A 20,930-nucleotide genomic window follows, 5' to 3' on the forward strand; every position below is an offset into this window, starting at 1 on the left:
GCTCTACTAGGATGCGTGATGAACTGCGATTACATGACATCGGACAGAGAAGTAATTATTTATAAGGATGCCTACTGTGATTTGTTCCCTTAGTGACGTTACCTCTCATTTTAGAATCGTGTGCATTTCTGCAGATGTTCTGCTTTCATGTTCACTTTTGAATTAAACAAGACTGGTTTCATTTGTTTTGACTGACACTATTCTGGATGAACCGCGTTGAGCCTAGAACCTGATATCGTATATATTATATATATATACGATATATAGGAAACATGACTGACCCAGCTGACTGTGAATATGACAACACCCATGAAGTATCTTGGGCCGGTTGCTGACAGCAGCCTATATGTTTTGTTGATAGGCATCATCTGATCTTTCCATGTCTCTGTCTTGCGGCCATTCCTGCCATCACACTTATGCCCACGGTTCACGAAGCATCCGACCCGGGGAAAACACACTCACATGACTGACAGGGGAATGCATTTTTCCCAGCTTTCATAACAAGATTACCTGAAACCCCCTATGGCACTGTGGCTCTAGGATTACTCAGCCTATTTTTTTTACCGGCTCCAATAAATGAGATGAACATTGTTGGCCTGTCATGTTCTGCCCTCCTCTTACTGGATCCCAGCGCTGCGACTGTCATATCACATCAGTCTGTGGGTTCATGACCGGGCCAGGGCTTCAGTCCCTGTATTGCAACTCCAAGGCTTTATCCTAATAGCTGCCCTAAAGGATGCATCATGTTCTTCACACTGTAAAGGTTTGTTAAAATGGAGAATTAGTTATAACAGAGAGTTCTCAAAGACTCTCGCTATCATCAGCCCAAAAGCAATCTGTATAAAGTTGTATCAGCGTATGTAAATTAACACAGAGTGGATAAATCCAGACATGAATTTATATCTCTAAAATCAGCAGGGTGATGGGGGGGGGTCATGATGCAAAGAAGCACCTGACACTGTTTTACAAGCAAACACTGGGTCATGGCTCATCACTTTGTGCTAAACCTCATTGGAGACTTGTCGGGCTGTTCAAAGTACATTTCTCAAAGAAAATGACAATGAGTTCAGGTCTTTGAATGTAATAGTATTAAAAAGCCTCAGAGGCTCTGGGGAAATCTTAGTTCAAATGCAGAAACCACTGTTCAGCGTGTGTGACCTTCAAGCCCTCAGGCGGCGCTGCTTGAGAAACCATAGCGCTGATGTGATGAATGCAGCCGCATGATGGTACCGATCCCACCACTGGCACAATATGCAAATGCGACGGGTAACTTTTTAGTAATAAGTATTTGAAAAAAGATATGATAAAAAAAAAGACATGAGAAGTGTGTTATTCATCTCGGACCAGAGACACTGTGATACACAGTTTTTCTATATTCTGCTACTGCAAGAATGAAACGCTACCGAACAGACAATAACAGGATTAAGGCTGAAAACTAACATCACATGCGCGCTCTCTCTCTCGCTCTCTCTCTCTCTCTCTCTCTCTCAGCAGCAGGAGAAGCGCCCTATAGGCTAATCAGTTGGTAGTTTCAATCCAGTCCCAGCATCCTTCTCCTCACGAGTGGAAGTGGAGACCTGTCAGCCGGTGCGCGCGAGCTGCTTTTGTCCGCTGCCATGGTGGAAATGACGGATGCCTTCTGCCTCCTGGTCCCGCTGGTGATGCTCGCGGGGTCCGGCGCCCGGGCCGACGTCAAGAGCGTTAAAGAGGCGGAAAAAACGGGGAATTTCATGGAAGACGAGCACTGGCTGTCCACCATTTCACAGTACAGCCGTAAGATCAAGCACTGGAACCGCTTCAGAGACGTAAGTCAGCCGTGTTGAGTGGAGGTAATGCGGTAAGATGCGCCGCTACGGGTCAGCGTGTTACGTGGGGTTTTAAAGCCCAGAACTTGGTCCACACTGGAGAATTTACCACTGAACAAGATGTACAATAAATCATGTGGAATATATGACAGGCTTATTTGAAGCTGGAGAAAATACATAATTAGGCTTGGGCAGTGTGTATTAATACAAAGTGAAGATGCTATTGTTCTACTTTTGAAAACTCGTGTAATCGTGACTTATTTATGGAGCCATTAAATAATAACACGCGAGCGCCAGTTCAGGTCAGATTTACAGTCTGCAGAAAATGGCAAAGGTACGGCGGGTGATTTTACTTATTCAGGCTCCTTCTCAAAGATCCGGTCGAGCAAATGGTTTCTGGAGAGATTTGGTGCCAGGGAATAAACAAACAAACAAACGGCCCGTTTTCACCGCGCAGGGCCTCGGTTAATTGGACGCACTTGGTGTTTGACTCCCTCTTGTTCAGAGCAGCTGGACAGTGACTGATAGATGTGCATATCTAAGCTGTGGGCTGCAGGTTTTACTTGGAGGACATGCTTAGTGCTGCATCGCTGTCTCTGTATAGAGACAGTTTTCCTCCTCCTCTGTTGAAGTGATTACTAATGATCCAGTAGGATTATAGTGCAGGAAGGATTATGATTCAGATGATTCCTGTTAATTGGGTTTTAATTGATCCACGTTGGTTCCTGCAGCACGTGATGGCTATCGTTATTGAGCCCTAGCGTTGATATGACGATGATGAGGAGGTGAGCACTTCTACATAACCACCAGCGCACAGAGGCTGTGGTGACTTTCCTGATAAGTATTAATACACTTCCTCAAATCAAAGCCACCCAGGAGGTTTTTGTGGAAACCAGCAGCTGCGCCTCCTGGGGACGGATTAGTTTGACAGTGATTGCTTGAAGAGAATGTCCTCTGGAGCCGCGCTTGTGGAAGTAATGAAATTGTAGGCATTGGAAGATTAAGTCAGAATTATTGTGGGATTATAACCCACTGAATCCTTAATTATATAACTTTGATTCGAAATGTTGGGGCAGAAGCTTCACTAGGAATTCAGCACATGCAAAAAAAAACCCCCACAAACAATCGTTCTAACTCAGCGCATGGATAAAATGTGAAGCAGCCCAGTGTATGAACAGCTCAGGGAAAGTGGGATCATCTTCTGTGTAACACTTCCAGGTCCGTCTCATGATCATTGTTCCCTCAAGTAATTTTATTAATCTGTGTTTGTGTGCGTTTGTATCAAGCCCTGCTCGAGTGTGTTTGGGTGATTTTTGTTGGGCTGTGTGTGAGCGTTGGTGTCTCTGGTGATGATGATGATGATGATGATGATGATGATGATGATGATGATGATGGTGATGATGATGATGATGAACATCAGAACATCAGAGAAACGAACTGCTGAACCTCCCCAGGGACTCGCCGACAGGAGCCGCTTTGATTTCAGCCTGCTGCCGTAGCAACGGCGCTCCGTGTGTTGTGGTGCTGAAATGGAGCGTGGATCACCGAGGGAGTTTGACGACTCTATCCCCACACCGGTCCTGCTTCAGGGTGGAAGCATTAGTGGAAACCTTCTTTATGCTTAATTCTTTCTGATTTCCAATGAGAGCTGCAACGAGAGAACGTTTAATTGTCGTTGCTTCGTGAGCACGAGAAGGAACGTGAAGGAGAAAATGAGCGTCTCAGTCTGGGGATTGTTTGGCTGATGTGTAAAAGGCTGCTGCTGGTGACACACTTATGATATGTATTCAGATTACACAAACTGATAGCGACGGGCCCAGTCCTCCGGGAGCCGGAGGCTGAATATTAATCCAACGCTGGGAAGCAATAATCAAAGCGACGCAACAACAAAGACGAGCGCTTTCATTCTCCCCTTTGTGCAAACACACAAAGATGCGCACAACCCCCCCCTTCACACACACACATACACACACAAACGCACACACAATGCATAGGCTGCGGCGCGAACGCCGTAAATATTTCATATGTATTCTCTCACGAAATGTAAAAGCAGGGTCGGGATCAGAGCCTCCGCTTCCAATAAAAATAGCGGCAACACTTCAATTCAGTTGTTTTCACGGGAAGGCAGGGCGATTAGATTGAACAGTTACAGTCAACAAATAACAAAATGAGATACCTTAAATCCTTTAATCTGACAGGTGCACTCAACATTTCATTCCACTAATGCACCAAATCCTGGAAGGAAAAACAAAGAGCGCCCGGGGAACGAGGCACGCTGGAGGCAGAGCTGTGCAGGTGTTTCAACCCAAAGACTCACACCCACAGTTAACTATGGATCACTGACCAATCAGAGAGCTCCTCTCCAACTGGAATTAACTCCTCAGCTGTGACAGTGGTTCCATTTTTGTTTTTCTATTTTTGCTGAAAAACTGCCGGCCGTGAAATTGCTCTGAAGCTTGATTCCTGTGGATTTAAGGCTCACTCAGACATGTGTGCAGAAAATGGGTGATGTTTGGAGGCGCGGTAACAGCGGTCCACACAGAAGGATGCGGTTTATTGTCAGCGTCCATCATGGGGAGAAGTAGGCGTTCTCCCTCCGCTGCACCGCCTGCAAACCCTCGTCTTAAAAACGAAAGCCTCCGCGCTCAGACCGCCCTGCGCCAGCGCTGCCTGCACCTGTTATGCGCTCGCTTCATTTTTAATGAACAGACAACGGTCGGCCAAAAGCACGGCATCCCTCGGCGACGCCGGTGGATTAAATATGTAGAGCGCTGGAAGCGCTTGCAGCCGCTCCATTGTGACGCTTGCTGGTAATCTTATGAGAACGTTTAGCAGGAGGTTCCCTTCGCTGCCTCTAATGGTCGCCCTGATTTATCACCCCCATGCACTTAAACTGGCCTCAGTCCAGCGGAACTGTAACGCTCTGCGATCGCCGCAGCTTTGTACCGTTTCATCGGGGCACATGAAGCATAATTGTGGATAATGGCATTTGTAATGCGGGAGCCAAATTTTCCATTAAACACTATCCGGATGAACAGTGAATTATCATCGCCGACGTTCCCATCGCACGGCGACTTCTGGTGCAACGCTGCTGCTCGTGCATTAACGCTATGAATGATGATAACAGCTTATCAGACGTCCATTAGTCTATCTAGTCACGCTTTGTTGTTTCCACTCCGCATCCTGCTCCAGAGTCTCCATGAGGACGCCAGTGCTGCTAATGCGGGTGGAGCGAACCCCCGGAACCTCCAGCGGCTCTGGGAGAGGTGGTCTGGTGTTTTTCAGGGTTTGGCCGGACCGCCCGGGCACCGTGGGGTGTCCTGGCTGCCTCCCAGAGGCCTAGGTGGGCTGTAACCGAGCAGCAGGACAAAAAAAGGAGCTGCTTTTCATTACGTCCTTTCTGCACGGCTGCAGCTGCTTCCCGCTGCAGCACAATGGCCCGATCAGGGCACAGGTGCCACAGAGAAGCAGGGAGAGGGCTTCGCTCAGTAATGTGACGGGGATCACATGTAGCAGATGCAATTGTGCGTAGGATTAAACACATGTATCTTTATTCAGAGTCCACACAGGTGTGGAGAAAGACGGAGCTGGTGCATGATTTATTTCCTGGGTGAAAATAGCAAATCCAGACGTAAAAATCAGACAACGATATCTATAGAGTCCAAACTCGGCTCAGAGCAGCATGTTTGTGTTGTCGTTTATCTGCTGTAATTCATGGAGGAACCTTGGATTTGTACTGTAGAGTTGTGTTAAAAAATGCAGGGAGTGAAATGAAGTCAAGCTGCTGTGTCGACGCCGGTGCCGAATGGAGCAACATTAGATTTTACTCTAACATTATCAGCTCGGTTCAGCTGATTGCATTTGTGCCGCGGTTGCGCTCGGGGAGCACAGACTCGTCCTCAGCGCGAAACTCAGGAATAAACGACTGTTAACGTGCTGCAATTAAGCAGCCGAGGGTTGTAGATGTAGAGCAGCCGCTGGCTGGAGGCGACGGCCTGTCCGCTTCGCAAACCCGCCCCAGGTTCCACTTCACCGTCGTCACGGATCCTGTTGTGACTCTCTTATTCCATCGCCTTGTTTTATTCTCTCCTGTCTCTAATCAGTGAGTCTCATCCGTTCCCTCAGGATTCCCATCCAGCGCCATTGATTTTCCACTGTTGTTGCTTTAGCGACTCTGCGTTTCGGCTCTGAGTGTGAAGGTTCGCGCTGTTGATTCTCTCGTGAGTTGCGGTCGGTGTTTTTTTTTCCCCTGCAAGTCCCTGGTTGTCAAGGTTTTATTTATAGAATGTGAGTAAAGGGTGAGTATAGTATGATTGCCCACAGCCTTTATGGACAAAAGGCAGTTCTTACAGCTGCATCTGTGTGTGCTGCATAATAACTATGAAAAAGGACATTTAAATGCAACACTTGCCGATAATGTTGTAGCTTTGAATATGTGTTCACTGAATCGTAAAAAGCCATTTACCATTTATATAATTTAGTGTATTTGGCATTTTATCCACCTCTTTCTGTCACAATATTTCATCTCAGTCATGTCAAGGGTGACTTTAGTGCTGTTCTAGGATGGGGCAGATCATTATTATGTATAATCAATTCACAATATACTTAGTAAGTAAGGTGTCAGCTTTTGAGTGCAGATTTAAATGAAAACCTTTTGTGCAGTAACTTCGTGATAAAAGCGCTGCAGACAATATGTCCAATTGTCTGTTGTCAGACAGAAATCATAAAATAATGTGTCATGCATATTGGGACGTTGAGGTAAAATTCTACTTATCTGTATGAAGCAAATGAGCCACAGTCTGAGGTTTTTAATGCCCCCACAGTTGTTTTTGTCTTCCTCTTTCAGGTGAATCTATTGTTATCTCTTCTGTCTTGCCAAAATAAAGTTTCAGAAACCAGATCTTTGTGAAGTAATAGTTTATAAGAGGAACACTGTCATAATGAAGCCAAGCTTGCAGCCACGCACAGCACAGAGTGGTGACAGATACAGTAGAGCACACTCTGTGCTGTTACATGCAGGACGCTTCTCTGATGAAAGGTCGTCAGGGTTGAAAACGTCTTCTACCACAAAACCCAAGCACAAACTAAAATCAGCTGAGCAAATCATCATCACCTGTGTATGAGTAACTATAGTGGGCTCTGCATCTTTGTATCACTGTGACTTTCTAACTCTTGTTTCATCCATTGATCTGCTTTCTAAAAGCAATAACATCCCAGTCTCTCAGCGCTTGATGCTCTGCGATCCCTAAGCATGCACAAATGGAGGAACTCAAGCTGCACGGCCCAAAGTGCAAAGTACAGAGATGACGGCTTTCGTCGAGCTCGGATCTGTTCCCGTGCTTTGAAAACCCAAACTGAGAGTCTGTGAACGGCAGTGTTTTCGTGCGAGTCTCTTGGTGTGACGCTGTGTGAAGCGTCGCGGCAGACGACAACCCGAGGGCAATGTCACTCTTTTGTATTTCACCCTGATTTCATCAGATTTGGGGGATACATTTTGTACTACAACGGCATCCAGCGGAGTTTATAGTGTGTGAGCATCAGTGATGTGAACTGAAACAGTCCATGGAGGAATCATAGCATTTTTTTCAACACCAACTCCTGCACGGCTTTCGTTTAATCATGTGAAGATCAAAGAGTGATGCAGCGGAGGAAGTCCTGCGGACGGACGGGCATCATGCGCTAACGCAAAGCTCATCATTAGCTTACTGTGCGTTGCGTGCGTGAGTTCAAACCGAGCCAGAGCGTGGTTCCTGCGACCTCTGCTGCCGACGGGGCGGCGACGGAGGGAGCGCGGAGTGAACCTGACGGCTGACATTTACCCAGAAGCACCTGCCAGTCGCACGCCGCCTCAACCCGCTTCCTGTTTGTTTCTGCTGCTTTCGACCCGCCCGGCCCGACACGACCTCTGCCTCTTGCTGCACTCGCTTAGAGAGATCGCTGCGCGGTTATCCTCAGCTCGCAGGTTTGAGGGATTGCGATGCGTCAGTCAGTGTTGTGGAGCCGGGCAGCGGGGGTGAACAGTCTGCCATGTTTGATGTGAAGGGTAAGCCTCCCTGCTCCGTTTAACAAGAGCGGATCTATGTGATGCTATCAGGTGGATCACAGAGCAGCTGGCTGTTTTCACTCCTCTCATCCTGCTTCCTCTAATCACTTCCGTGGACCCACCACCAGCCTTTTCATGACAATTTCGGCGTGTGAGTCACATTTGGGAGTGATATAACTTCTGTGCTGCGCGCCAGGCTCCGCTGTACACTCAGGAGAATTTATTCCCCCTGAATACATTTTCTGCAGCCGCTCCTTTATGAAATCATTGATTTCCAGTCCAGTCGGCACAGCAGGACGCTTTTCTCACTGGTCCTGGCAGGAACACAACAGAAAAGGCTGCTAAATAATGCAAAGGGCTGAGGCATCAATAAAGGAGACATGGGCGGCGAGGTTCCAACTCTCCGAGGCCTCACCCCGATGATGCGCGGCTGCTTCGGGGTCGACGAGGTCAAAGGACACGACTGCCAATCGCGCCACGACGCTCGGGGAGCGGAGGTCCAGGCTCGTTCAGTGGAAGCGGCTGAGCGCGGCGCCGGAGCGGAGGCCGCGAACGCCACGACAATATTTACCTGCGTGAACTAAAAGCGCGAGGGCGGAAGGAGAAGGTCCCGGCTTTCGCGTGTTGTGCAGGGATTTATTGCCTTCCAGGGAGCTGCTTGGCACGCGCCTGTAGTATAGTAAATGTTTATGGTGATGAGTGAGTCATCGCTAAGGAATGGAAGGGGGGGGGGGTGTAAATATCTTGACATGACTCATTCAGACACAGAAAACTCACTCACACGTTTATGAATGTGGAGGTTTATTGAGCTGTGTTTGAGCACGAGCAAGATTTTTCTATTTATTTACTAGTACCATATATATATATATATATATATATATATATATATATATATATATATATATATATATATATATATATATATATATATATATATATATATATATATATATATATATATATATAACTTAATGTATTTTTTAAGTCGCCTAATATGATATTGTTTGAATCTTAATATAGATCTTTGACCCTTCTCTGTCATTTATGTGTAGTTACTGGTTAGTATTAGGAGTTTGGGGCTTTCAGGTGCTCTGAGCTGAGTGTAAAAGCTTCTCCTTCTGTCCTGAATGCAGCGTAATACTCTGTATCTATAATTGCTCTTGTCTCCTGCACTAATACTGGCCCTTTTCTCTCTTTTCGCTGTCATTTCACCAGGAGGTAGAGGTCAGTTCTCGCCGTTTTTATCTACGCTGCTTCTCCAGCCGCCTCTGTACAATGTCTTTTCTTCCACTTATGACTCATTGACTCGTCTTTGTGTTGCTACTTCTCCATCCGCCTCTAACAGCATTCCTTTTCAACGTCTCCTTTAATTTTCCAACAGAACAATTCACGATTTGTCTTTTTTGGGGGGACTTAGGAGGATGCTCACTGTATAGACAGTGGGTGCGGTTGGGCTCATTGCCATGCATATGTACAGCCGTACGTACTCATCTGTCTCTGGTGTGACTGGCTTGGCTAATTATCACGCTGCAAGACTAATGTACACATTAAAATCAGTGTGCAATGATAATGTAAACTAGTGCACCGCTCCTCCATGCAGATGACAGACTGTTAAGATGCTCGGCCCTGCAGCAGCTAATAAGTGTGTGTTTTGCTCGTGTTCCTGCAGGATGATTATGTTCGTACCTGGGATGAAAACCAAGGCTCCAGTGACAGTAAGTCTCACACCTTCACTTACACAAACAGTTATTAATGAAGTCTTAGTGGCCATGCAAAATTATATATAGTCTACAAAAGAGATTTCCCCATCTGTCTATCCCCTCTGTTCTCAAAGTGTCTTATTATGCACTTAGATATGAGGCCCACACATAATTCCATGGATATAGGCCAAACAAGATAGAAAAAAACGGGTGTAATGCCACGGATGCTGATGCAGTGAAACCGTACCACATGATTTATTGATGCTGAATGTCGTTAGCCCGCGCCGTAGCATGGAGGCAGCGTCTGTGCCCTGCGTTTGAACCGCGATGCCTCCCAGACCGTCGGCGGTGCATCGCCTCAGACAGCGCTGCTCCGTGTTTGGATTCCGGGGGTCAGACGCCGCCTGTCCGCACTCGTAGCGGCGTAGAAGATGTAAGCGCTGGGGTTTCATCTGCCTGAGTGGAGCTGATGTGCCTCCCGGGGGGGGGTGCGCTAAACACGGACTCGGCTGTGCCGCTCCGCTCTGTCTCCCCATCCTCCTCCTCCCTCAATGCGCTTGAGCGGGAGCGAATCGGATCTCCTCCTCCTCGGCCGCTACTGTCTTAATTGAGCGTCTGCCAGATGAAGTCTTGACACCAAGTCGGGCACTCGCCCATTGTCGCTTGATTTGCAGCTTAAATTAAGTCCGCTGAATGGCAGAGTCCATTAGCGCAATTTCCAAGGGCTTAATGAAGGACTAATTATGGTTTCCAGTGAAAGGCTAGAGAGAGAAGTAAAAGCCTGGGAAGACAGTGAGACAGTGGAGGGGGCTAATATGCCTTGATTTAGCGTGAAGCAACTGACATCAACATTATTTCTGCCAAGTCCGAGGCAGTCTGCTGATGAGAAAATTGTGGACTGGGGGAGAACCCCAGTTGACTAGTGTGGGAGGATATGATGGCGTGATGAAGCGTATTTGTGCCGCTGTAACAGGGTTGTTTGTTTGATGGGGAGAATACGAACGGCCTGGCAAAATAAAAAACTATAAGCATTGATGCATATATATAGTTAACTTAAGTTAAACGTGCACTGTACTGTCAGCAGCAACAGAGTGAAGTGTAGGTGGTTTCGCCTGAGGTGAGCGCCCGTTTTATGAATAAGCAGAGTATTTACTTGCTTCAGGTTGAGAGATGAATCATACGCCACAACTTTCATTTTGCACAGTGTAAAGTGGCTCATTTATCCGCTTCCCTCGCTCCCGTTTTGACACGAGTGCGCCGTCTCCCTCATTGATCTGCCGTCCTCTATGAGTGGCCTAATGAAGCGGAGGAGCGGCTACGGCGGACTCGTCCCCCGGAGACGCCGGTAAATCTGAGCGATATCTTCACTTCGGAGCTCAGATGAGCCCGCGGGCCCCGTTCCTCAGGACCCCCCGGGGAGCGGAGAGCCGAGCGTTCGATCCGTCAGCGTCGGTTCTTGTGGAACGTTGTCTGGCGCTCGTGCATTGAAAAACAGTTCCATTGCTATTAACACATTTTGGCTGCATAGGATCTATGAAATGTGTTCCCGCGAACATGGATCCTGCCCAGCGTTTTTTTTTTTTTGCTCTCCACTTCTAAAAACAGTAATGCTCCGGGGACTGCCGCTGCCCTTCTCGCCTTCACACTCTGCAAATTTGTCCGGTGTCACTCCCCCACCCGCTCCTCAGACCACCTGGGGCTGCTTCCATCAAAACCTTGCATACAAGTGTGTGAAAGGACCGGCACGTTGCCCCGGCTCCAGGCGAGTCAACCCTCCTGTCTGATATTTTCAAGACATGTCTCATATAATCTTGCCCCTGAATTTGGGTTACGTTCTCTAGTTACAGTGTGCTCTGAGATAAATCCTTCATGTCTTATGTAACTGTACCTGCAGTGGAGGTGTAGGTCCCCGGTGGAGCAGAAGCTTTGGGATTTAAAGGTAGATTTTATTACACACTGCATTAAGTGATTAAAATCTGCATTTTGGATTTATAGACATCAAAGGAATGTCCTTCTACCTAATACAAGACACCGCTGACAATGTTAAAGACCTCCAGTGTAAATAGTAGATAAGAGGTGGATGAGGAAGACGTGGCCCAGGCTCTGCTTTAGTCATTCTGCCTCTGCAGGGATAAACCTCGTGCAAATCTGGACTGGATTAGACTGAAGCACAGGGAGCCTAATTAGCAGAAGTTTAGTGCTGCAGGCATTAGTTCAATAGCAAAGGAGAGAATTTCAAAAAGGTAAGTGTGTGGACGCATAGAGGGGTTGATGGTGAAACAATGGGAGTGATGAGGAAAATAATAAACACGCAGCCGGAGCGGGAGTGAGAACGAGCCTGAGGCTCTGACGTGACAGGAAGACGAAGGCAGACGAAAGGAAAGATTGATGGATGTGATTGCGCGACGGGGGTTTCGACAACAGAGAGGAGGAGAGTTCTCAGAAGCGCCAGATTGAGCTGCAAATCACAGTCAACCCAGAAATGATTCCCGGACCACAGAGAGCCTGTTGCTATGGAAACGTCATCATCGCAGGCACTGCTTTAATCCGTGGAAGCCTGTTAAGTTAACATGAGGCTCAGGCAGCCACCTTATGCTTCTGTGCTCACAACACAACGTTCTGCCAGCGCTGTAGCCGCTCGCTATAGACAAGCTTCATTTACAAATGTTTTGCTGTTGAAGGGCAGGAATATCTGCTGGGTGTGGATATGATGCCTTTTCATTCCGTTACCATAAATACTGAATAAATGTGCACCGTTTGTATGTGGTTTTGCTTCCCCTGCTACCGTCACATCCTCCCCCCTTTGTGTAAAACACGTGTCTGATTGGATTGACTGCCGCATCCTGATTCTGTGGATGCACAGTTTAGACAGGGTTGAAACATCCCACCGGCGAAGGAAACGGAGGACAGGCAGCAGCAGAAGGAGGTAGAGAGCGAAGGGAGAGCCGGAGCGGAGTGAAACGCTGGGAGATGTGTGCGATACTACACAGGGAGGTACTCTGCATGCACCCTCAATGCCAGCTGGGGTGTGGGGCAACCGGAGAATAAAGCCCCACTGTTGGACTGAGTTTGCATCTGGGCCCGAATGCCTCCGAGCCCCACTGTTGCTCCCCAGCAGCACAGCAGTCAGTCAGTTATACAACCGGCTCAGGCATGACGGGGGTGTATTGTTTTAGATTTGCTTCTCAAATCGGATATTTGTCGGCCCGCTTCGATAATCCTGTGATGCCGGAGAGGGAATCCTGAGCCTTCCTGCTAAATTATAATGGTGCCATAAAACAAGGGCTAAATGAATGTAATACTGTAAGACGGAGGAAACCTGCAGTGGCGTATGAATAAATCATATTCCAGGGTGCTGTCAGGATGCAGGGTGTATGTGAATAAAGGCCACGGGAGTGCTGTGCAGGAGAACAGTGCATCGTCCGGGTCAGGCTCCAGGAGGCCTCTGAGGAACAGACAGCCGTGACATATGAGTGTGTGGGGGGGCGCTGACACACAGTCCAGAATTAGACGCTAGCTTATAGTGTGATGGATGAGGCAGAGCGAGCCGGCCGGCCATTCAGGCCCCGCTCTCTCTCTCTCCGGTATCCGTCTTAATTGGTCGCCTCCGTCCGGGAGGTCCGGCCGGTGCTGTCGCAGCGGTGCGGAACCCCGGGCGTGGGCGCGGGGGAGGAAGGGGGCGACGTCACAGCTCATTCTCCGCTTGTTCACAGACGTGGACACCACCAAGGACCCCTGTCAGAAGGTGAAGTGCAGCCGACACAAGGTGTGCGTTGCCCAGGGCTACCAGAGAGCCGTGTGCGTCAACCGCAAGAAGCTTGAGCACAGGTGAGCGTGTGCGGCTACTGAGAAACGCTCGTTTACGTGCACGATCGGCGGTTTCAGTCTCAGCCGGACGCTCGTGTGTGTTCCGTCCTGCAGGCTGAAGCAGCCGGCTCTCAGGTCTCCTGATGGGAACTGTCAGCCCTGTCCCATCTCCTCCTCTGGGCCCGTGTGTGGATCAGATGGACACAACTACGCCTCGAAGGTACATAAAGATTCTCTCAGATCTGCAGCCCTGTTGGATGGGTCCAAACAAAGGCAGTGACATTATATACTGTACATCGGGACACCTTGTACATTCAGAAGCTGAGTGGTGTGAAGAGCCTCTCCAGGGAAACACACAAGACAAAGAGACATGATATATGGCCTCAGACGGACCAATTGGTGGCCTGTGGTGTCACGCTCCCATGTGTATATTGATTTATGCTGCGTCTTGTGCATCACCGTTTCTGACCTTGTGAGCAAGCGAAGGTTTTGAAGCACAAGTCCCCGGTTTGAATTAAGGCGTACAGTCGGGCGCCTCATGAATATTTGATCGCTGTTACAGCGATGACTTATTTTCTTCCACCTCTTTGTCCCCTCGTCGATTTCGCATGCATGCGTGTGTTAATGCGTGCGTGTGTGTGCGTGTCCGTGTGTGTGCGTGTGTGTGTCCTGGCTGCAGTGTAAGCTGGAGCAGCAGGCATGTCTTACCGGGAAGGCTCTCACGCTGAAATGTCCAGGCCTGTGTCCTTGTCCGACTTCTGCTCCTGCGTCCAAGGAGAGTCAATACGGTGAGACACACACACACACACACACACACACACACACACACACACACACACACACACACACACACACACACACACACACACACACGTCAATCGCTACCTGGACAGAAGTCATAGCAATACAGTGTGTGACAGTCTTACTGTGAGTCCCATGTCTCTGCCGCACAACAATCACCATGGCAACCGGCCTCTGCCTCCCACCCTGGCCTCCACAGAGACCTGCACCGGACAGGATCTCTCCGATCTCGGGGAGCGTCTGAGGGACTGGTTCCAGCTCCTGCAGAGCAACGCCAAACTGAACAACAACAGCAAGCCTGGTGCCAGGAGCCCTGCAGCCAGCGTGTCCTCAGGTTAGCATCACCACCCAACGAGCCCCAACTGCAAGAAGTCAGCGTGTCTGATAACATGTCTCAGGGTGGGTGCGTTCGCGTTGCTGTGTTCCAGTGCTGGACAGGAGCCTGGTGGCCAGCTGTAAGGACTCCATAGGCTGGATGTTCTCCAAGCTGGACACCAACGGCGACCTGTACCTGGACCAGGCCGAGCTGGCTGCCATCAACCTGGACAAGTACGAGGTCTGCATCCGGCCCTTCTTCAACTCCTGCGACTCCTACCGGGACGGCAAGGTCTCCACCGCCGAGTGGTGCCTCTGCTTCTGGAGGGAGAGTGAGTATTGACCGGTCGAGCTCATACGGCTCGGGCGGATTCTTAACGACAGGAGGCCGTTAGAAGCACGGTGATTCCACTCAGACGCCATTATCTAATGCATGACTAGAAATGAGCCTCATCTTTTTATGTACCGCTCCCTTCAGAACCACCCTGCCTCGCCGAACTCGAGAGGATCCAAGTACTAGACGGCGGCAAGAGGAAGTTCGGTAGGTACCTGACGTTCTCTCTTCTCCGCGGTCCAAGGGTTCCATCGAGCAGACGGCGAGCGGGGGGCGGGGATTAGTCCCCGATCAGTCTTGTGTATTAGAATTGGATATTGACAGACGGCGACGGAGCGCTGCCATGCGTGTGTGGCAGAAGAATGCCGAGGCGAGTGTGTGTGTGTGTGTGTGTGTGTGTGTGTGTGTGTGTGTGTGTGTGTGTGTGTGTGTGTGTGTGTGTGTGTGTGTGTGTTTTGGCCGGCTGAGCGGGCTCTGAGTCAGGACTCTCCAAGGACAGCGAGCATTAAGCCGGGGGGACGGTGCCAGGCCAACACTCCAAAGGCTGGATGGATGGTCCTGCTTGTCTCGTTTATGTTACACTTCATTTTATTTCCCCAAAATCATATTAAAACGGCCTCAGAGAAATGTAGAGTCAAGGCAAATCCTTCTGTGTCTGAAGCATCTAGCTCATTCTCCTTAAGAGCTCATGTTGTGCCTCAGTTTCCTTTTTTAGGCTCTTTGCTCGCATGCGTGTATTAATATCTATGTAATGACTCAGATATTGAATTCTGGATTCTCGCTTACTCCATGATGATTAGCTGGCCGCCCCCACACAACACCAACCCGCTGCCATATGCTGACTTAGTACTTATTCACCCCATCTTGCTCTGAGAACATATTTGTATTAATGGAATATCAAATTGGCGCCGCGTCCGGCGCATGCATTATGTTCCCGCTCGGGCCGGCTGCCAAGTGTGAAAAGGCACAATGTTTGTGGGTGTTTCGACTTCACAGGGTTGCTAGGCATTAGGTGTGACGTGAGTCGAGGCCGCTTTACCTCACGCGGTTCGTTTTCTCTCCCGTGCGGGGGGAACGACAGGTCGATTCATCCCCAGCTGCGACGAAGACGGCTACTACAGGAAGCAGCAGTGCGACAGGGGCGAGTGCTGGTGCGTGGACCAGAACGGGGGAGAAGTCGCCGCATCGAGGATTCGCGGCAAGCCGGACTGCGGTGAGGCCCCATCACCCCCCCCCCCCACACACACACACACACACACACCCATTCTGCACAAGGCTCCCTTTATGTTAAAGGACTGAGGCCCACTGCAACATAAGTCACTGCCGGGACCAGTGCTACATTCATGTGTCCGGGCTTATTTGCATTCTAAAGTGCCGCTTGTCGCTGTAAGAAAAGTCTTTCAAGATAAATGAGGGCTGCTTGGACTGAACCTTCTCCTGATAAGAATGGATCCTCTGGCAGGGTTTAGAAACAGCTATTAAAACCCAGACAAAGTCAAACGCATGCCCCCTGTTTTTAACCACAGCTTACCACTGTTTTCAAATTGATTTCGTCGGTCGCCGCTGGTGGAGGAGAAATCCTATTAAAGCTGGACTGAATCTGAAATAAAGTGTGTCTTCACAGATAATGAAATGGCGTATTCGGGCGACTTTGGCAGCGGCGTCGGATGGGAGGACGAGGAGGAGAAGGAGGCCGAGGAGACCGCGGAGGAGGCCGAGGAGGAGGAGGGGGAGGTGGGCGAGGTGGACGACGGGGGGTACATCTGGTAAAGGGCCAGCGCGTAGTCCCGCCTCGCTACAGGAGCATCTTGATGGTTCCAAACAAACAAAAACACACAAACACACACAGATCCTGCAAAGAGATGGACGTGATGAAGCTCTCACATTCAGAACAACACTGGCGTAAGAGAAGGCGAGGGAGAGGTTTGCACAGCTTGGGAGTGGGATGATGCATATGTCACGGGAGTATTTGATGTTACAGGATGTTCTTAAAACGGGCAAGGGAGGGGGAAACGTCACTATTAAGAAATTATAGGTCTGGAGTCAAGGGTTTTGTCCCTCATACGTGTGAATCTTTGTTCTCTTCTGTTGTATGTCCTTTCAGATATCTTCAAGCAGTTTTTAGCTGATGCATAATGGAATCTTTAGCAGCTGCAAGTGCTTCTCATGTGCTTGCATTAAAAATGGAGAAAGGATTAGGTGCATTTCAGTCATCAAAATTGGCCTCTTTCATCTTTTCTTTCCGCAGAACAAAAGTCCAATGACCACTTTTAGGCGACAAAAGACAGAATCTAGAAATCACCCTTTGACGTGTCATAGGCTTCAGCTCATATGTGACAGTAGTGCTGTCCCATTCATGACTTATTAAAAAAAGGTTCTCACTCTCACTCTTTAGCTTGTATATAGTGTACCAAGAGACGGTGTCACCTATTAGTCCCATTACCAATGCCTTGAAAAGCGAGCAGAGTGTGCTGCTTTGCTGACACGTGTACATCATATCATAGTGTGGATCATTTATTGTGTTTAATAAAAAAAAATGAAATAAAATAAACTTGTTTATGTGGCCCAGCCAGCCACCGTATCCTTGACTGTGTGCTCATGTTTTCTATTTATGCCTGAAATGAGGACGGGCATCTAGCAGTTGGATAATATGATATTGAGGAATATGTTATGATGCAGATTCCTGCAGCCCAGTCGTGAGGTGCCATTTCAAAGACACAACTGTGTGTGCAGTTTTTATTGTTGGCCCTCGCCATACAGCACCTCGCTCTGCAGTGGCTTATATCTATAGGAAACAGCAGGAATGAGATACAGAGCCACATCTGCATATCAGCACTTCTAACAGCACAATAAGTATAGAAGTCTCTCCTTTGCCTCCCGGGGACAAGGCTCAAGCTTCTCCACATGTGAACCCTTCAGCCTGGGTGAAAGTGAAATAGAAAACCTTCCTGTATGTCACAGCAGTATGCACATCCACGGGCACGCAGGCTGAGAAATCTTATCTCTGCATTGTAAAAATCTGACAGAAATCAATCCTCTGAAATGTCACTTCTCGGCTTCAGATTTCTGTGATAATGGAAATCAGCACCAGTTGGTGAAAGTCTAAATGTGTTAGCTGTGAGCGTGTGTGTCTGTCAGCAGAGGTCTGAATACCTGATACGAGCAGCAAGACTGCTGGCTGCCCAAAGGGACCAATCACCTTCAGAAATCTGTCAGCTTGTTAGACTGAATAATTCACCTGCCTAATGAAAACAAGCCAAGGAGCAGGTTTAACTCAAAACATAGCAACTACAACATAGACACAATTATAACAGAAAAGTCCTCTGTGTCATTATTTTACATTTAATATGTTGGAACTGTGCACAGAAACACTGAATGTCAACAAAATAAATAAACTTTTAATTAATTTATTTAATTACATTATTGTACAAAATATTGATGGGCGTTGCATAAATGAACATGGGCATTCTTCACATTCTTTACTGCATGATTCTGGTTAATCATCTAAAAATACATCAGTTTTATTTTTCTCCGAATAAACCCAATATAATTTGGCCTACCTAATTAAAAGATCCAAACAGGCCGTGGTGAATTAATTAACCAAGCCTTACAGTCTGCTCTGGGTGCCCTGCAGCCTCCACACCCTCCTGACTGCTTTTTCTGTGGTGTCCAGCTCCCTGAACACTTTAACATCTTTTGTCCTTTGAAACCGCTGCAGTAGTCTGTGGAAAACAGTCACTGGGATGCTAAAGTTGAGGTGTGGGTAGGTCACTTTTGCAGCCAGGTCCCGTGCGTTGCTGGACACGATACCTTAAAAAAAAGCAAGCAATCATTAGTGATAACTGCTAATGCTGCATTCTGTGTGTAGCTGCCTTTTCTCGGTGTGTTGCACAGTTGTAGTGAACCGTTCTGTGGTCATCACATGCCCCCCACTGATCAAAAAGGGTGCACAATTTTGTATTTTCTTACCGAGCAGCTCCCCAGTGCGTGTCCGCACCATAGCACCACCACTGGCTCCTGCTTGCACTGCACAAGTGGTCTGAAGCATAACAGGCTGGTGATTGAGGCTAATCGTCTTGGAGAGGACACCGCGGGTCAGAGAGGGGCCGCAGCGCCGACCCAAAGCCCCGTATGCCACCACATCTACAGATTCACCTGAAGGCAAAGAAACCCAACTAAATGAGCAATTCTCATCTCCAACAGAATTTGACACAAGATGGTAATGAAAAAAGAACATTTATTTTCTACTAAATACAAGCGAAGCAAACCTGCATAAAAATTTTGAGCCATTTGAGGAACCACTGCTTCTGGCCCACAGCTTCTCAGCTGCACTATAGCAAGATCATAAGGTGAGGACGCTTTAGTGGAAAACAGCACGTCACCCACAGTATCATGTATTCTGTGAAGACAAAGATTATTGATTTTTCTTGTCATGCAAAGGGCCTACTGAGCATATGAAAAAGTTTTTGGCTAATTTTATTATATAAAAAAAGACTGAGACATGTCACCTGTCGTTGTGATGAAACTTCAGGTTGACTGTAGACTTCCCATTGACAACATGTCTGCAGGTCACAACCAAATGGGAAGTCACAAGAACCCCAGAGCCCCAGAACTGTCCACTGTCCACAAAGCACGCAGTGGGGTATTTAACAGCTTTTGACTCGAGGGTTGTGGAGGACTTGTGGAGACAGACCTCTCCTGCGTGAAGCCAATCATCTCTGAGTCGATGCTGAGCACTTGCGGAGGCAATTACGCTTCTGAAAATCAAGTGGACGGAGCAAACTAAAGTGAGTCCTATCCACTCATTTGCTTTCCATCCGAATGGAGAGACGATCACCCCGGCCAGACGGACGCTGTCCAAGGCTTCCACTGCAAACAGGCCTCCACCTTCTGTGCCTGGCAAGCAGCGTGCATCCGTCAGGATGACGGCGTTGTCCTGTCCAGCGAGGTTACTGACAATGCCTCTGCTGAGGGAGCTGATGAAGAGATCCTGGCAGAGGGAGCCGAAAGGTGTGCCACATGCAACAACCGGGCAGCCCTTCTGAAGGGATGAGCTGCTCTGCCAGGGCATGCTCCTTAAATCTGGGCTGTCATCAACCACTCCATCTGTCTTAAGTACAGCAAACCAGCTGAGGAACTGAGCATCTCTGATCAGCTCCTCATCCTCCTCGTCACCATGGAAACGCCACTGGTCAGTCTCCTGGAAAACTGCTCGGAAAGCCTGTTGAAACTCCAGACAGTTCACTAGCATCAGCAGCTCAGCTGCAACTTCCCGTTGCCGCGTTGTTTTGCTTGTGGAGGGTGTAAATGTTTCTTCTTGGGAGCACTGGTTGATGTGTAAATCACGATGATTAGAAAAGCTGACTCGGATTTTGAGCTTGTCGCTGAAACTGTGCCGTGACAGGAAGCTTTGGTCCGAAGACAGGGGGTCGGTAATAAAACGTGAAAACGGCAGGCTGGTACATATCACGGTTCCGGTTTGAGGATGGACAACAACTCCACTGCAACTTACGGATTTCCTTGATGAAAAAGCCTCTGACACTTGAACTACACAGCAACATCTCTCCACCTCATGAACCTCCATAGCAAAGAAGATGAACTTTACCCGAATGCCGATAACGGAGTTGAGCAGATTCAAGACTCATAAAAGCTATTAGAAACACTGGCATCAACTGCCAGAGAGCAATTCAAAAAGTAAATACATATCCATTTTAGACAGAAGCGCAGAGAGACTTCAGGGGGTTTGGTTAATACTTTTATCGCAAATATCCTTCCCCTCAGCATTTAGGAACTCCCGTTGTTATCCAGCTTCCTGGTTGTGCCTGATTGGTCAGCGGCAATCAACGACATCGGCTGATTGACGTGATTGGTTATAATTCATTTGCAAAGGCCCTCAGCCAATAGTAAACGAGGAGGCGGGACTACATGGTGCCTGTTGCCTTTGCACTGCTTTTTACTTAAAATGTGCTCTTTTATTTTGTGGTGCTGATATAAAAAACTTCGTAGTAGTTTGTTTGTCAGTCTAGATTTAGACTGAGAGAGGAAGTGAAGAATCACACAGGTAACACACCGTGACACGGGGAGATCATAAACAAACACAGTTTCACAATAAAAGCACCTGCAAC

General features: G+C 48.2%; 2 protein-coding genes across 3 annotated transcripts; one reads left to right on the forward strand and one right to left on the reverse strand.

Moving 5' to 3' along the window:
• Positions 1 to 1,499: 1,499 nt before the first annotated feature.
• Positions 1,500 to 17,393, forward strand: spock2 (SPARC (osteonectin), cwcv and kazal like domains proteoglycan 2). 2 transcript variants are annotated; one of them, XM_029175845.3, is made up of 11 exons: positions 1,500 to 1,805; positions 9,064 to 9,072; positions 9,518 to 9,563; positions 13,262 to 13,376; positions 13,470 to 13,575; positions 14,035 to 14,143; positions 14,356 to 14,490; positions 14,585 to 14,803; positions 14,950 to 15,012; positions 15,887 to 16,018; positions 16,430 to 17,393. In XM_029175845.3, the coding sequence occupies exons 1-11, from the start codon at positions 1,617 to 1,619 to the stop codon at positions 16,573 to 16,575; spliced, it is 1,269 nt and encodes a 422-aa protein (XP_029031678.1). In that variant the 5' UTR covers positions 1,500 to 1,616; the 3' UTR covers positions 16,576 to 17,393. The 2 variants fall into 2 exon arrangements, with proteins under 2 accessions (XP_029031678.1, XP_029031679.1); XM_029175846.3 differs by lacking the exon at positions 9,064 to 9,072.
• Positions 17,394 to 18,183: 790 nt separating this feature from the next.
• Positions 18,184 to 20,646, reverse strand: tysnd1 (trypsin like peroxisomal matrix peptidase 1). Its single transcript, XM_029175844.3, has 4 exons — positions 19,314 to 20,646; positions 19,074 to 19,204; positions 18,775 to 18,960; positions 18,184 to 18,615 (listed from the first exon to the last, which is right to left on the reverse strand). The coding sequence occupies exons 1-4, from the start codon at positions 20,387 to 20,389 to the stop codon at positions 18,413 to 18,415; spliced, it is 1,596 nt and encodes a 531-aa protein (XP_029031677.1). The 5' UTR covers positions 20,390 to 20,646; the 3' UTR covers positions 18,184 to 18,412.
• Positions 20,647 to 20,930: the final 284 nt, after the last annotated feature.

Source organism: Betta splendens, chromosome 15 (genome assembly GCF_900634795.4).
Source record: "Betta splendens chromosome 15, fBetSpl5.4, whole genome shotgun sequence".
In the NCBI taxonomy this organism is placed as follows: Eukaryota; Metazoa; Chordata; class Actinopteri; order Anabantiformes; family Osphronemidae; genus Betta; species Betta splendens.